Source organism: Raphanus sativus, chromosome 8, assembly GCF_000801105.2.
Source record: "Raphanus sativus cultivar WK10039 chromosome 8, ASM80110v3, whole genome shotgun sequence".
Classification (NCBI taxonomy): domain Eukaryota; kingdom Viridiplantae; phylum Streptophyta; class Magnoliopsida; order Brassicales; family Brassicaceae; genus Raphanus; species Raphanus sativus.
In genome coordinates, this window is record NC_079518.1 from 8,353,920 (window position 1) to 8,368,590 (window position 14,671).

Below are 14,671 nucleotides of genomic sequence, written 5' to 3' on the forward strand. Positions count from 1 at the left end.
GCAGTCTTTTCTTTATTTATATCGCACGGTACTTACAGTAGTGAGAGACGTACAATGCAGAAAATCAAGTACTAAGATGTTTCTTCTTCTACTTACCCTTTTTTTTACCCACTGGTGGAGCGTTTCGAAAGCTGACTAGAGCCGAAGCAAGGTCTTGAAAGGCAGCTAGGTGAACTGCTGGAGAAAAGGACAAGCATTGCCAGACTTGGACTGCATACGGACATTGATAGAAGATGTGAGTTTCTGTCTCCAGCCACTTTGATTCCTGGATAAGTCCTCTTTTTTTGCAGGTTATATAGCCAAGTGGAATCACCTTTTGGATGACAGACCTAAGAAAGACTTTGATCTTAGGAGAGTATGGGCCCGTTACAGATGTTTTTTTTTCCTTCAATTGAAGTCTTCCTGATTAGGAGGGGTATGAAGGTTACTTTCCTGCGATGCTACAACGCACTGAGTGATAACCTGACTTTGCCGTATACTTGCCGTCCTTCACTGGTCTCTAGATGAAAGTATCTTCAGTGTCCAGAAGACTAGGTCGTAGTGCCATGATTTGTGATGAAAGTAGAGGTAGCTCTTCTTCAATTCTTTTGATATACCATGAATGTTCAGAGGTTAAGAGGTCAGATACTTTGAGATCTTTACTGTTTTCAGTGGCAGGTCCTGTACTTACCCTAAACACTACAAAAAAAAAATGAATTTCAATCTTATTCTTCTCCATGTAACATTAATTTCTAGTATATGATTCTTCTTCTCCATATAAATTGTAAATAAACCAAGAGACATGTTTAATAGTAGTTTAAGGCTATGTCATCTTCCCAAGTAACTTGGGTAAAATGACCATATCTTCACCTTTTAGGCAGATCTCTCTTTGATAAATGAGAATTGAGAAGTTTCAAACATGATAGAACATTTTCATTGTTATCGGTGCTTCTTCTAGTAAAATTCCTTTAGGAAATAGAAAATAATAGAAAATTCCTTAATAAACAAAGAAACATGACATAGTTAACAACAGCCTGTTAAAATTGAAACGAATCAAATGCCCAACTCTTTGACCACCACTCTGACTTCTCTTCCCTTTTACCAAAACTTCGATCTTTTTACTATAAAGCCTATGATTCATGTTCTAATCGGGTTTTTACCTTTTTGTATTTGAGTTGATTACCATAAAGAACACATTTTATCTTTTGTTTACAAGGAAAGACACATTCAACATGTAGAACACATTTTTTTGTCTTGTAGTATGTGATAGGACATTTCTGCCCTTAATGAAGCAAAACTAATTGTGTGGGTGGTCTACGGAACCGGTTTGGTGAAAGTGTCCCGGTTTGAAAACTTTAATTTGTTAAGTTAATGAAAATGTGGAAACCTATCTTGACCATTAGATTAGGTGAAAATTCTGATCCTATGGTATATATTGAAAGATGTGGAGCACATTCTTGTCCCCAATGGTTGAATGTTAGAGGTGCTATCGACCATTGGATTGCTTCATCCACAATTTAATCTTGTGCTATCAAATGCGGCCAGAAAAATCGGGTGCATAAAAAAAATCACGTTTATGTGTGTTTTAAGGTTGAATTTGAATTCTAGGTGATGAATCTAGTGTTTTGAACACAAATAATAAGAAAATGGCAGAAAATAATGATAAATCATGTTAGAAATGTGTGCGGCGGCCATGAAAATTCGCAGAAGAAACAAAACCCTAAAAAGAAGAAGATGAAGTATTTACGATTTTGCCATTAATGAAAAAAAAATTGTTAACTTTCTCGTAAACAAATATATTGTGGACGGGACAGTTGTGGACGAGACTGTTGTGGACGGGACTGTTGTGGACGGGTGAAGCATGTTCAGGGGAGTTGTGTACGAGGGACTTGTGTATAAGAGAGAAAACATTGATACCAAAAAAATGAAACCATCAGGTATGGAAACAAGTTTTCTTTAGCTATGACATTACTAAAACAAGTTGAAATTACACTTGCATTATGGAGGAAGGTAACAAAAATAACATATGATTATCTTTCTTGCTCAATCCCCGGAAGACCGGAACGATAGCTGACATGTGGAGTAGTTTGAGTTCGCATGAGTTATGGTGTGTTTGAAGGGGAATCATGGATGGGCGTAGTGTGTTCAGGACTGTTGTGGATGGGACTGTTGTGGACGGGTGAAGCGTCTTCAGGGGAGTTGTGTACGAAGGAGCTGTGTGTGGGGGAGTTGTGGAGCGTGGAACAGAGTTGTCTTGTTGGGTGAAGTGGAGGTATGGAAAACTTGCGAAAAGTCTCGGAGGTTATCGGGTTTGTTCTTTCCTATAAGATCACGTAAACATTGATATCAAAAAACTGAAACCATCATAAACCAAAATAAAAATTGAATCTCTTTAAGATCTGTGAACCTAACGGATTTCATGATACACTTTACGATACACACAAAACGTAACTTCACATATCGTAACAATACAGATCTTAAACACATGACCAGAGGAGAAACAAATCAAAATGTAAAATCACTCTAAGGTGAGGAAAAAACACCATTTTTAGCGCATTTAACAAATGTAAAATCAACCAAACCAACACGAGGTGGGACGGCAGGAAATATAGAAAAACTAGACAGCGAAATCTCTAGATAAAATTAACAAAATTCTACAGAACAAAAAACATAGATCTCGGCCGAAATTAGGTAAAAATAGTTCATCTATTAGAGAAAAAGATCAAAGGTCATGTTTTGTTTTCAGAAATCATAATTGAAAAAGAGTAATCTGTGTTTAAATCGGAGTTATTTACCTCTCATGACGGAATCTGTGTTGGTAATGATGTTTACACCGGAGAGGAGCGGTAGCAAATTTCGTATCAGCCGGGAATGACGAGATGGAAACGGCGAGACTGGAATTAGGGTTCTTAGTTGATCTCCGCCGCAATCGTAAGGAGAGAATGAGAGAGTGGGGAAAAGGGGGAATGAAAGAATCACGATACAAGGGTTGGGAATTGGTTTAAGTTTTTTTTGATATGGTTTGGTTTATGGCAATATCGACCCCGGTTCGGTTTCATTCACTATAAGGACATTAAGGTCTTTGACTCTTAATAAACTACTCCTCAAGTGGAATGTGCCTTGTTGTGATATACGAAACTCAATATGTCTCTTGGGAAGTAAAAAAATCTTTGTATTTAACTTTTTATTACATTCCACTCGGACTTCATTTATTTGGAACGAGTTCAAAATTTCGAGTTCGAGTATTTCTATGGTTTTATTTATGAATCCGATGTCATTATATACGCACTAACCACGGCACTCGAATATTTTGCACAGTTCCGATAGACACGCGAATTCGAGTTCCGGTTTAAGTTGGGTTAAGATCTTAGGATTCCGGGTCAGAATTTTAACTGTCTTCTCACCTGTTACCATCCAACCTTCTTCCTCTTCCTTAACTTAAAGGAAACCTAATTGACCGCTCCTCGACTCGAGGCTTTTCTTCCTCCATGATCCATCTCCATTCCATAGCTCTCCAAACCTCTTTCGTTTCAATCGAGGATTCTTCTCAGCTCCTCGTCTAGATCAAGCTCATTTGGCTATATCTAAGCTGCTTTGCGATTCGTTTGAAGTCATATGCTTCAAAACCTACTTGATCTGCTGCAACCTCTGCTTTTCACCAGTATACCTTTCTTCTTTCATCAATTCAAGTTCCGTACAATTTGGACCTGGTCGTCGTTTGTCCTATATTTTTAGGTTTGGTCAGATTTGATGTGTCTCTGATTTGACAATATTACAACAACATACAATTCAACTTGTGTCAACACATTACAAAACCAAAAGTGGCTTTGATTGCTTTTATGTCTTAATTATTAGCTTAATTCTCTTTTTTTATTTTTATTTTTTGGGTCTCAAAAAGCATGGCACTTCGGCTACCTGCTTCTAAAGCAGCTGAAGTCGCGATTGGTTCAATCGGCTGCGGTTACGATTTAGCTATCGATGTGCGCTTGAAGTATTGCAAAGGTGGCTCTAAAGAATCGCGCTTGCTCGACATCAAAGACGGAGACGACAGCTGCGACATTGTGTTACCCGGTGGAATCTCGATCCCTAATGTTTCAAAGTCTATCAAATGCGATAAAGGAGAGCGCATGCGCTTTAGCTCTGATGTTCTCTCTTTCCAACAGGTTCTTAAAAAAAGTTTCCTTCTTTGTACACTTTGCTTTGAACTCTTACCAAAAAAAGTATCTAGTTGTTGTTGTAGGTTCATTAAGTATTGGCTCTTGTTGCTGTAGTTTGAGTAGTAGATAAGAGGGCCATATGCTGAAACCTTTGGCTAGTTTCTTGTGCCTTGCTTGTAAACTTTATAGTTTCACTCCTCTCAGCAATGAGATCCAGAGTGAATATTTGATACAGAGCGTTCTGGATGCTTTAGTTATTTCCTTTTTGTTGTGTTTTTTTTTCTAGATGGCAGAGCAGTTCAACCAGGAACTATCTTTAGCTGGTAAAATCCCTTCGGGTCTCTTCAACGCCATGTTTGAGTTCTCGGGCTGTTGGCAGAAAGATGCAGCCTATACCAAAAACCTTGCTTTCGATGGGATATTCATCTCCTTTTACACCGTTGCTTTGGACAAATCTCACATGTTACTCCGTGATCATGTCAAGCAGGCCGTCCCATCAACATGGGACCCTGCTGCATTGGCAAGGTGATGTTCAGTTCTCGTCATTGGAATTTTTTCATTCACGGTTTTATATATATGGAAAGTTACTTTCTTGCCAAAGAATTCTATATTTAGAAAGGTTGAATTCTATATATAGGCCTAGTTTTGTTAGTATAGTAACACTACTTTATTATTCGGAGTGCTGAGAGATTTGTAGCTTACACTTAAATAATATATGTTTCTTTATCAGGTTTATAGATCTTTATGGGACGCATATAATTGTTGGCGTTAAGATGGGAGGGAAAGATGTGATTTATGCGAAACAGCAACACTCGTCGAAACTTCAACCTGACGAGCTGCAGAAAAGATTAAAAGAGGTGGCAGACAAGAGGTTCGTGGAAGCTAGCGGAGTGCAGAACATGGCTTCAGATCGAATGCATCATCCAAGCAGTAAGGTGGAAGCAAAAGAGCAACGCCTGAGATTTGCTGATACAAGTTCGCTGGGCTCTTATGCAAATAAAGAGGTGATTTTCTAGTCGTACCATGTGAGTTTGCTTCTTTATTTTTTCTCATGAATTACATTTTTATGATTTGTAGGACATTGTCTTCATGTGCAAAAGGCGAGGCGGAAACGATAATAGAAACCTAATGCATAATGATTGGCTGCAAACAGTTCAGACGGAGCCTGATGCTATCTCCATGTCCTTTATTCCAATCACTTCTTTGCTTAATGGTGTTCCAGGGAGTGGATTCTTGAGCCACGCCATCAATCTCTATCTAAGATGTAAAGCCTACATATTAATTTTAGTTTTTTTTATTCAATTATTCTTCGTAGTAGTGGTTTATATTACATTTTAAGCATATTATAAAAGCATTATCGAGTTTGTTATGTAGATAAGCCACCAATCACAGAGCTGCATCAGTTTTTAGAGTTTCAGCTACCAAGGCAGTGGGCTCCAGTGTTTAGCGAACTCCCTCTTGGTCCACAAAGGAAGCAGCAAAGCTGTGCGTCTCTGCAGTTCCGTTTCTTCGGACCTAAGCTATATGTGAATACCACTCCGGTATGAGTTTGTTTCGTCCCTTTGAGGTCTCAAGTCTTTAAAGATGTTTGGTTTCTCATTTATCTACTTTCAGGTTGATGTTGGTAAGAGGCCAATCACTGGCATGCGTCTCTACCTAGAAGGCAGAAGAAGCAACCGTCTAGCGATCCATCTCCAACACCTCTCCTCTCTCCCCAAGATATTCCACCTCGAAGACGATCCAAACAAAAGCATGCGGCAAGCGTCTCACGACCGCCGCTACTACGAGAAAGTAAACTGGAAGAACTACTCCCACGTCTGCACAGCGCCGGTCGAGTCAGACGACGATCTCTCGGTGGTGACGGGCGCGCAGCTCCACGTGGAGAGCCACGGGTTCAAGAACGTGCTCTTCCTGCGCCTCTGTTTCTCCAGAGGTCATGGGAGCGACGAGCGTGAAGAACTCGGAATGGGACGAAGCGGTGGGGTTCGCTCCCAAGTCGGGACTCATCTCGACGCTGATAAGCCATCACTTCACCGCAGCAGCGGCGCAGAAACCGCCGCCGCGGCCTGCGGATGTGAATATAAACTCTGCTATATACCCCGGTGGACCGCCGGTGCCTGTGCAGGCGCCCAAGCTTTTGAAGTTTGTGGATACGAGCGAGATGACGAGAGGGCCGCAGGAGTCGCCGGGGTATTGGGTTGTGTCGGGTGCGAGGTTGTTGGTGGAGAAAGGGAAGATCTCGTTGAAGGTGAAGTATTCGTTGTTGACTGCCATAATGGAAGATGAAGTGATTGAGGAAAGCTATGGAGGTTAAAAGGAGAAAAGATGGTTGTTGTTGTATGTGTACATTTATCATTTCTAATGTAACGGTATCTGTCTGTGTGTCTGATAGGACTACGTGTATTGTATATTTCCTGTCTTGGGACGAGGAGATTTTGTTCGCATTTAAACTGTAATCTGCTGCGGGCATTGTTAGTGATGCACCATTTCAAATCTAATATATATACACGAGTTGTGTTCATCGATATTGGTTTACGGTTCTTTTGTAAACACATAACAAAATGCACGCAAAATACTAAAAAAGTGTTGGTCATATTATACTATGTTCTAAAAAGCAACAAGTAGTAGAAAGAGAGTAGTAATAGTCAACTTTGAAACACGTTAGAAAGTGTAACTAAGGATGAGATTAAGAATGAGACCAGCTCTCGCCTCTGTTGACTTCTCAAAAACATTGAGCACGTCAATAACTATTTTCAACACTTCACCTCACGTTCTTTTTTAGTTTAAATAAGTATTATATAACTACGATCATGTTCATCTATTAAAATCATCCATTAGTTCTCAACGCAAAGAAGAAAAAAAACGAAAGAGAGAGAGATCAAACAACATGTCATCTTCCCTGAAGCAGAGAAACCCAACTAGTTCCCAAGCCAATGACACCGAGCAAGAGCTCTCCGAGTCTCCACCTCCACAGCTAAGGAGACAACGTTCGACATCTCATCAGGCCATGTCACAAACCCTAACGTCAGCTGCAAACTTAGCCAACCTCCTTCCGACGGGAACCCTCTTAGCCTTCCAGCTGCTCATACCTGTCTTCACAACAAACGGCTCATGCGAGTACGCGACTCGCGTTTTAACCTTAGTGCTGTTAACCCTTCTCTCCATCTCCTGTTTCCTCAGCTCTTTCACGGACAGCGTCATAGCTGAAGACGGTAACGTGTACTACGGGTTTGCTACTCGTAAAGGTATGTGGGTTTTTGACTACCCTGACCCCTCCGGTTTGGGTTTGCCTGATCTAAGTAAATACAGGATCCGGTTCGTTGACTGGATCCACGCTGTTTTGTCTATGCTTGTGTTTGGTGCGGTTGCTATGAGAGACACGAACGCCGTGAGCTGCTTCTACCCAGCGCCGGAGCAAGAAACCAAGAAGGTTTTGGATATTGTTCCAGTGGGTGTTGGTGTTATTTGTAGTTTGTTGTTTTTGGTTTTTCCGACGAGAATGTTATAACCGAAAACTGGAAATTCAGAAACCAGAACACAAAAGAAAAACAAGTTGCAGAGCCGTAGAATGATCTACTGCACTTGAGCGAAAAACCGCCTAATCTCGGGTGCAAGATAACCAAGACGGGTCACTCCAGGGTTTACTCTGCTCTCTTCTAGATTGTGCACTCAACCCAGAAAAGATGAAACTCTCAAATTGAAAAGAACAGAAACTTAGAGAAAGATCAAGAGAAGATGAAATTGTGCGTCCCCCTTTCAAGTTCCAAACCTCTCTCTTTATAGTCAAAAGATCGTAACTGCTCAGGAGAGATTCTCTCTACCATCTCTCCCACAATCACGTTCCGTAAGTTTCAGATTTTTGGAAGCTCGTACAGAAAATTTAGCCGCAAGCTTTGACTTCTTCTTTTTCTTATAAATCATTTTGATGAAAACAAAGTTGGAAACGACAAAGCCCAAACTCATAATTAATAAAGCCCAATACTAGAAACATATCCAACAGAGAAGACACGGTGTCGGATATCCGGTTACCGGAGACGCAGGGCGCCGTTAATGATTCTTTAGTTTTTTTTAATGTAAGGTGGATTGACTTATTCGTTTGTTTGATCATTTCGTGTGTTGTACGTTTCTTCTCATGAGCTTCCTATCTCTTATATATTATTGCTAAAATATTTAATTTGGTGGTTTGATAATAACGCAAGCAACCTTATAATAATACAATCAAGGTGCGATACTTTTTTTACAATAACTAGTAGTTACTTGACCAATCATAGCAGCTTATAGATTCTTCATTATTGATTCCAGCTATGATCACAGGCTTTTAATTTCACAAGCTTTGATTGCTTCTCTTAGTCAACGAACATAGTTTCGTTTCTTTCCTCTCTTCGATCTACTCATAAGATATATGTACCTATGTGTCAATGAATGCTTTTCAATCAAGAGAGGTTTATGATAAGCTTTCTTTAGGTCAACAGTCTGGGTCGAAGCTTGCGTGACACGTAAAAGATACCTGGATGGTACACAAGCTCATCTCATGAAGTAACGGTTTTGATTCGACTAGTTCATGTAATTCAAATAAAATATCGATATACGATAAAATATCACATAATAAGGATGATGCAGATAAAAATTTCAGATAATTTAGATTATTTCGGATATTTCAAATAAAAATACCAGACATTTTAGTTAATTCAAAAAATTTAGATTTGAGTTTTTTTTTTTACATCTAGATTTTTGAGTTTTTCAAACATTTGTAGGTTTTTAAAATAGATTTTAACTATATTTATGTAGTATATTTGATTATGTTAGATGTATTTAATTAATATTTATATATTTGGATAACTGTTCGGTTTTAGATCGGTTCTAATTTGATTCAGAAATTAAAATATAAGAACCGTTTAATGTTTGAAAAATCTGGACCAGTTTTGGTTACATTGTTTTGGTTCTTCAGATCTTAAGCCTACTGACGGCCACAAGATGTGGTTTGGTTAGATTCCAAATTTCAGTGAGAGAGATTCCATCTTGACCGTTTGTTTAAAATTTCTGGTCAGAGGAACCGTTTCTCAGCCGTCGATCGTCACCAACATCTGCCAACCAATACCAAAAACAAAACCTGAATTTCTCAATCCCAGCGCGACCTATTTTCCATGTGCCACGTACTAAGAAAACGCACTATATATATTATCAAACGTGTCTCCTCGAAGAAGAAAAGCAAGCAAGAAGAAGAAGACAGAGCTTTATCACAAGAAAGACCAAACTGTGAACTTATTGTCTGAGAAAAAAAAACAAATGGGAAGCGAAGGAGGATCAATAGTGAGGAAACCAAGGTTTCTATGTCTCCATGGGTTCCGTACGAGCGGAGAGATAATGAAGATACAGCTTCACAGATGGCCTAAAGCTGTTATCGACAGACTCGATCTCATGTTCCTAGACGCACCATTTCCTTGTCAAGGCAAATCTGATGTCGACGGAATCTTCGATCCTCCTTATTACGAGTGGTTCCAATTCAACAAGGTCCTCTCCTTTCTTCTGTCTTTATATATCTTTTCACAATGAAGATCTTCTTCGTGGTGTAAATTGACGTTGGAACGTTTGAAAAAAATGTCAGGAGTTCACTGAGTATGAGAATTTTGAGAACTGTTTAGAGTATTTGGAAGATCGTATGATCAAGCTTGGTCCCTTTGATGGTCTCATTGGCTTCTCTCAGGTATAATCTACATTTTGATAGGACGAGTTAATTTAATGGCTAAATCTCTTAGATTACTAAGTAAAAGTTTAAGAGTTACATGACCAAGTCAAGTTAAATAGGTGTTTATTCTACAAAAGAGAATTAAGTTATATATGGTCCTGAGTCGGTTTCGTACTATAGGAGATGTACATATGGATCCAAAAACTCCTAATCATTTTTTTTGAAAAATCTACATTTAAATAAATTACATGGCTTAGATCTCTTATTAGGAATTGTATGAAAGAACGGGTTCAGAAACTCAAAATCATTTTAAAAATAATAACTACATTTTGATAAGTTGCATGGTTTCTCTGAAAAACTCCATGTTTGATTTATTCTTAATATTGCAGGGGGGGATGTTGTCTGGGGGCTTACCAGGACTGCAAGCTAAGGTATGTCTACAATGTTGCTTTTGTTGTTTGGAAATACATTTATTTGATCATGTTTTTGAGCTTTTTACAGGGACTTGCACTCCAGAAAGTGCCAAAGATCAAGTTTATCATCATTATTGGAGGAGCTATGTTTAGATCTACCGAGGTTGTGGAGGATGCTTATTCGCCTTCCATTGATACTCCCTCCCTACACTTTCTAGGTAAGTTGATATGATCTACTACGTATATATATATGTGGGATTTGCAATTGGTGCTTAAGTCTGGAGAATGTTTTCATTTTTTGTAGGAGAGACTGATTTCTTGAAACCTTACGGAATCAAGCTGATAGAGTCGTTCAAGAATCCGGTGGTAGTCCATCATCCCAAAGGCCACACGGTCCCCAGGCTTGATGAGAAGAGCTTGGTGAAAGTCACGGCGTTCCTCGAGACCATAGAGAACCTGGTGATGATGGAGGATGAAGACAAGGGTGGTGAAGAAATCAATTGTACGCCAATATAGAACTTATCTTATACTGCTCTAAGATATAACGAATAATTCTTTACAAAATAATTCTTTAGAAAATAATCCGTAAAATGACTGTAAATGATTGTTAAAAGTCATTATTACCACACACACAATAATAATATATATACACATTTCATTCATTCGTGGTGGTATAAGAGTAAGACAAATCCAAAGACAATCAGATCAAATCAAATGGTAAAAACAATATTATTCACATCCTCTTCTAATTTAGTAGGTTTCCCTACGCATGGCATCAACATTTGCTGCAATTGGCCCTCAAAGACTACATCACTACACCAAAGTTTTTATTCATAAAACTGTTACGACCTTGATAAGAAACATTTATTTTGAGGAGGCTGCATGGATATTGCAGAGCATGAGCAATACCCTGCAGCTTCCTGGAGATAAGAAACATGATGACTTCCACACAAACTTCATATTATGATACCGATGCATACCAGAGTTCAATCAAATGGACTGTCCTTGCATGATTTCCAAGCTTTGTAGTTTTATGTCGACCCTCAAGAACATAACTCAGAGCGATGTCTCTCCCCAAAAAAAACTGTACTAACGGAACCCGTACGCTTACTTAATGTAGTTGATCTAAGCAAGAAGTTGGTCTGACTTGGTTGGGAGTTTTCTTCAAGTACATCAAATTGAAGAAGGCTTCAAGGTTTTAGTGGACAAAAGTGCAGAAGGAAATGGGTTCTGGCTTAGTAACTGGGCCTGTTAGATGTCACAATACCTTTTTTCTTATCACTGGATTGTTGGATTGTGTTACTAAGCCGGACAAAAATTTCTTAAGCAATTAGAACTAACAAAATAAATGTAAAAAAGGATGCAGTGATAGATAGTAAGGCCGGTCCTCGACCAAGCCTAATGAAACATTTGTCTCAAACTCCCAAAATTTTTAAAAAATTTTATATGGATACAAACCCTCAAATTTGTAAAAAAAAAAAATTTATACCCCCAAAATTTTAAATTTTCTTTTTACTCGTCTACAGTCCCCAAAATTTTAGGGTCGGTCTTTACTAATAGGGATCAAAAGTAAACTAACACATATTTATTTTGCTTATAGATGACTAAAGATTTTTCATATATTTGTTTCTATAATAGTTGAATCTCAAGAGATAATCTTCGTATTGACGCAAAAACACGATGCTTTAAAAATCATTGATCTATTATTTTTAGATTTAAGACTAGACTACATGACTTATGTTTATTAGCTTAAAGGCCAATCCTCAATATGTCACCCAACTTAGTATAATTAGTTTTAACTCCTAAGAATGAAAAAAAATGGTCTGAAAATCACGAAACTAAAAGACAAATACTAAGTTACTAACAAGCTAGCTTACTATGTCTCTTTCCATACGAACTTAGAAACATCACGTTCAAGAACACTGTTGCTGTCAAGATCATTGAGATTTGAGATTGGGAAAGAGCGTTGGTTCCAGGAGTGTTGATAGTTGCTTTTGCCGCGACCCTTGCAGCCACCGACTTTTTGTTTGCATGTTCCCTATTTTATAACTCCTACATTTCACCCAAGCAAAATATCAATCTTTAAATTTTAAAAATGTACTTTTCCGAAAAAAAAAAACTCATTTAACAAATGCCAACATAAAAGCATGAACCAAACTCCATAAACCTTACCTAGCTAATAAACGAATGAATACGAAAATATATAAATTTGGTTATTTAGGGCAGACGACTAACATAATTATCGGATTCGTTGCTGAAGTATTCATATAAATCTCATATCAGAACATTTCTATAAGAAATCTTAAAACGGACACAGACGCTTTTCTTTTTAATTTTGAGATTAAACCTCACCAACACTTAAAGAGTAATCTTCAATGTACATTTTTATATATTTTTCAATATTAGAAATCTTTATTATTGATGTGTATTGCTCCAATATATGATTTTATAATAGAGTAATTCCTTTTTAGTCTATAATAGTATTCTTCTATTTTAGAGAAAATTATAAAGAAATTCTATTTTACTTCCATATTTAAAAATAAAAGTAACAATTTCTATATATAAATAAAAGAATTAAATTATATACAGTCGCGGAGGTAGTCTCAGGGAGGAGTTTCACTTGATCCCTGTGAATATTTATTACAAAAAAATTTACTCGTATTTTGGTTTAGAAAACTGGTAAAATGATGTAAAGTTAGTATAATGACCCGGTAATATTTGCTCAAAATACACTTAAACCTATGTTTCAGTTCTGTTGACCATGGTAAGCTTTGTGGCTTCTGATATATAGATATATATTAGAGTAAGTTCGCCTCTATAACAAATTTATTTATTTAAGGAAAAAAATATCTCATATATATTAAAATAAAAGTATTGACATTTAATGCTTTTATACTATATTAGACATGTGGCAGTTTCACGTTGATTTCAATTTGACATACGGACTTGCATAAGGTTTACACAGACTTACGGACTTAGCAGGGTGTTAGTGGCATATGAATTTGTAGTGATTGTTAAAATTTTCAAATTTTATTATTATTGGTAGGTGGATTTTAAGAATTTTAATAAATCTAGTGTTATTTATTTGATGATTGTTTGATGACTTATAAAATCTCTTGTTATTCAAAAGTTTGGTTTTTAATGATTCTAAGTTTCTATCAAATCTAGTGTTATTGGAAATTAGATTCTATATTAATTTACTCATAAAACAAAACTTCAAAAATCGTGCATATTTTTCTTAGATTCTTAAAATCCTTGAACTAGATTATTTTCATAAACTTTTAAAATATGAATTTTTTTTAGAAATCTTTACAAATTTAACAAATCTCTTGATTTTTAGAATCAACCAACTCTACAAAAATACTACTTCCACTAACCCCTCCCCCCTAAGAGCACCATTAACGCAGTGGTTAGTGGTGGTGCTTATTTTTTTTTTAATTAGAAAAAGCAGGAAAGAGAAAGAGAGGAAGAAGAAACAAGAAGGAAAAACGCTTGTTCAAGCGGCGTTGTTTCAATTATTTGCGGGCCCCACTGACGTGTGGCGGCCCGCGATTGGTTCTCTTTTTTTTTTTTATTCAAACAAAACAAAATTAAAAAAAAAAAAGCAACCCAAGAGGGTGGCTGGGTTGATGATGCTCTAAGTTTCTTAATTTCTTATTTCGTTTACAATTAGTTTAATATCTTGTGGGACTATTTATAGTTAAAATAGGTTATATTAAAGGTTGATAACATGTAATACAAAAATAAGTCACATAAATGTTTTCTTGATATGATAAGTGAAAAACTTTAAACTAATATAACCATCATAATGCATCATCATCGATTCATTTTTTGCCGAATAAATCATCATGGATTCATAGTCGGCGTTACCTTTCTTATATTATCATACGACAACCAAAAGTGGTCGTACGTGGCTCTTCCGGCGTCACAATTTGGAATTTGGAATCCGGCGAGATGAGTAACAATTTGGAAAAAAATTTCAGTACTTAAACCAACTAGTTCAAGTTACAACACATCTTTCTATGATTCAGTTCATTTCCTTTAGCAAATTTAAACCATCTTAAGCAACTATTAACAATGATATACTCCGTCAACTAACTGTATACATTTTGTTTTGGAACACTGCTATATGTATATACACACACATATATATGAGTTTATTTACACATTGATGATTGATATGGCAACTTGCTTCTTGTGTGTCCTACTTGTGCGGTTGTGCACATTTGGTTTAATATTGGATTAAAAAATCGCGCCTACGCAGTGGCCGAAGAGGCCAACCATATAAACCACTGGCGCACATAAATTTCCTCCTTTTTTGGGGGTGCAAATGTTAAATAGCACATAAATTTCTTATTACTGACTTTAATACTTGGCAAAAGCATACATGAAAAGAAACAGAGGCCGTATATATAAAAGAAACAAGACTAAATACA

The 14,671-nt window shown here is 37.1% G+C and overlaps 3 protein-coding genes and 1 long non-coding RNA gene across 4 annotated transcripts; 3 read left to right on the top strand and 1 right to left on the bottom strand.

Moving 5' to 3' along the window:
- Positions 1-1,868: 1,868 nt before the first annotated feature.
- Positions 1,869-3,241, bottom strand: LOC130498860 (uncharacterized). The gene is made up of 2 exons (XR_008937853.1): positions 2,775-3,241; positions 1,869-2,300 (listed from the first exon to the last, which is right to left on the bottom strand). It is a non-coding gene; the product is annotated as an uncharacterized LOC130498860 (long non-coding RNA).
- Positions 3,242-3,454: 213 nt separating this feature from the next.
- On the top strand, positions 3,455-6,663 carry LOC108820573 (MACPF domain-containing protein At4g24290). Its single transcript, XM_018593540.2, is given in 8 exon segments — positions 3,455-3,640; positions 3,878-4,142; positions 4,423-4,661; positions 4,867-5,140; positions 5,214-5,400; positions 5,511-5,677; positions 5,751-6,068; positions 6,070-6,663. Coding segments are annotated over 7 exon segments (1,830 nt in total). The 5' UTR covers positions 3,455-3,640; position 3,878; the 3' UTR covers positions 6,451-6,663.
- Positions 6,664-6,803: 140 nt separating this feature from the next.
- Positions 6,804-7,644, top strand: LOC108821194 (protein DMP3-like). The gene has a single exon (XM_018594239.2). It carries the CDS (start codon positions 7,024-7,026, stop codon positions 7,642-7,644), a length of 621 nt encoding a protein of 206 aa, XP_018449741.2. The 5' UTR covers positions 6,804-7,023.
- A 1,701-nt stretch (positions 7,645-9,345) lies between these two features.
- LOC108821120 (uncharacterized) lies at positions 9,346-10,894 on the top strand. The gene is made up of 5 exons (XM_018594168.2): positions 9,346-9,647; positions 9,742-9,840; positions 10,212-10,253; positions 10,324-10,453; positions 10,540-10,894. The coding sequence occupies exons 1-5, from the start codon at positions 9,423-9,425 to the stop codon at positions 10,749-10,751; spliced, it is 708 nt and encodes a 235-aa protein (XP_018449670.2). The 5' UTR covers positions 9,346-9,422; the 3' UTR covers positions 10,752-10,894.
- Positions 10,895-14,671: the final 3,777 nt, after the last annotated feature.

Bases quoted from the DNA above. Each gene is read 5' to 3' on its own strand.
- LOC108821120 (XM_018594168.2), top strand. From the start codon at position 9,423: ATGGGAAGCGAAGGAGGATCAATAGTGAGGAAACCAAGGTTTCTATGT. The intron at 9,648-9,741 runs GTCCTCTCCTTT...AAAAAATGTCAG, and splicing joins AGTGGTTCCAATTCAACAAG to GAGTTCACTGAGTATGAGAA. The intron at 10,254-10,323 runs GTATGTCTACAA...AGCTTTTTACAG, and splicing joins TACCAGGACTGCAAGCTAAG to GGACTTGCACTCCAGAAAGT.
- LOC108821194 (XM_018594239.2), top strand. From the start codon at position 7,024: ATGTCATCTTCCCTGAAGCAGAGAAACCCAACTAGTTCCCAAGCCAAT.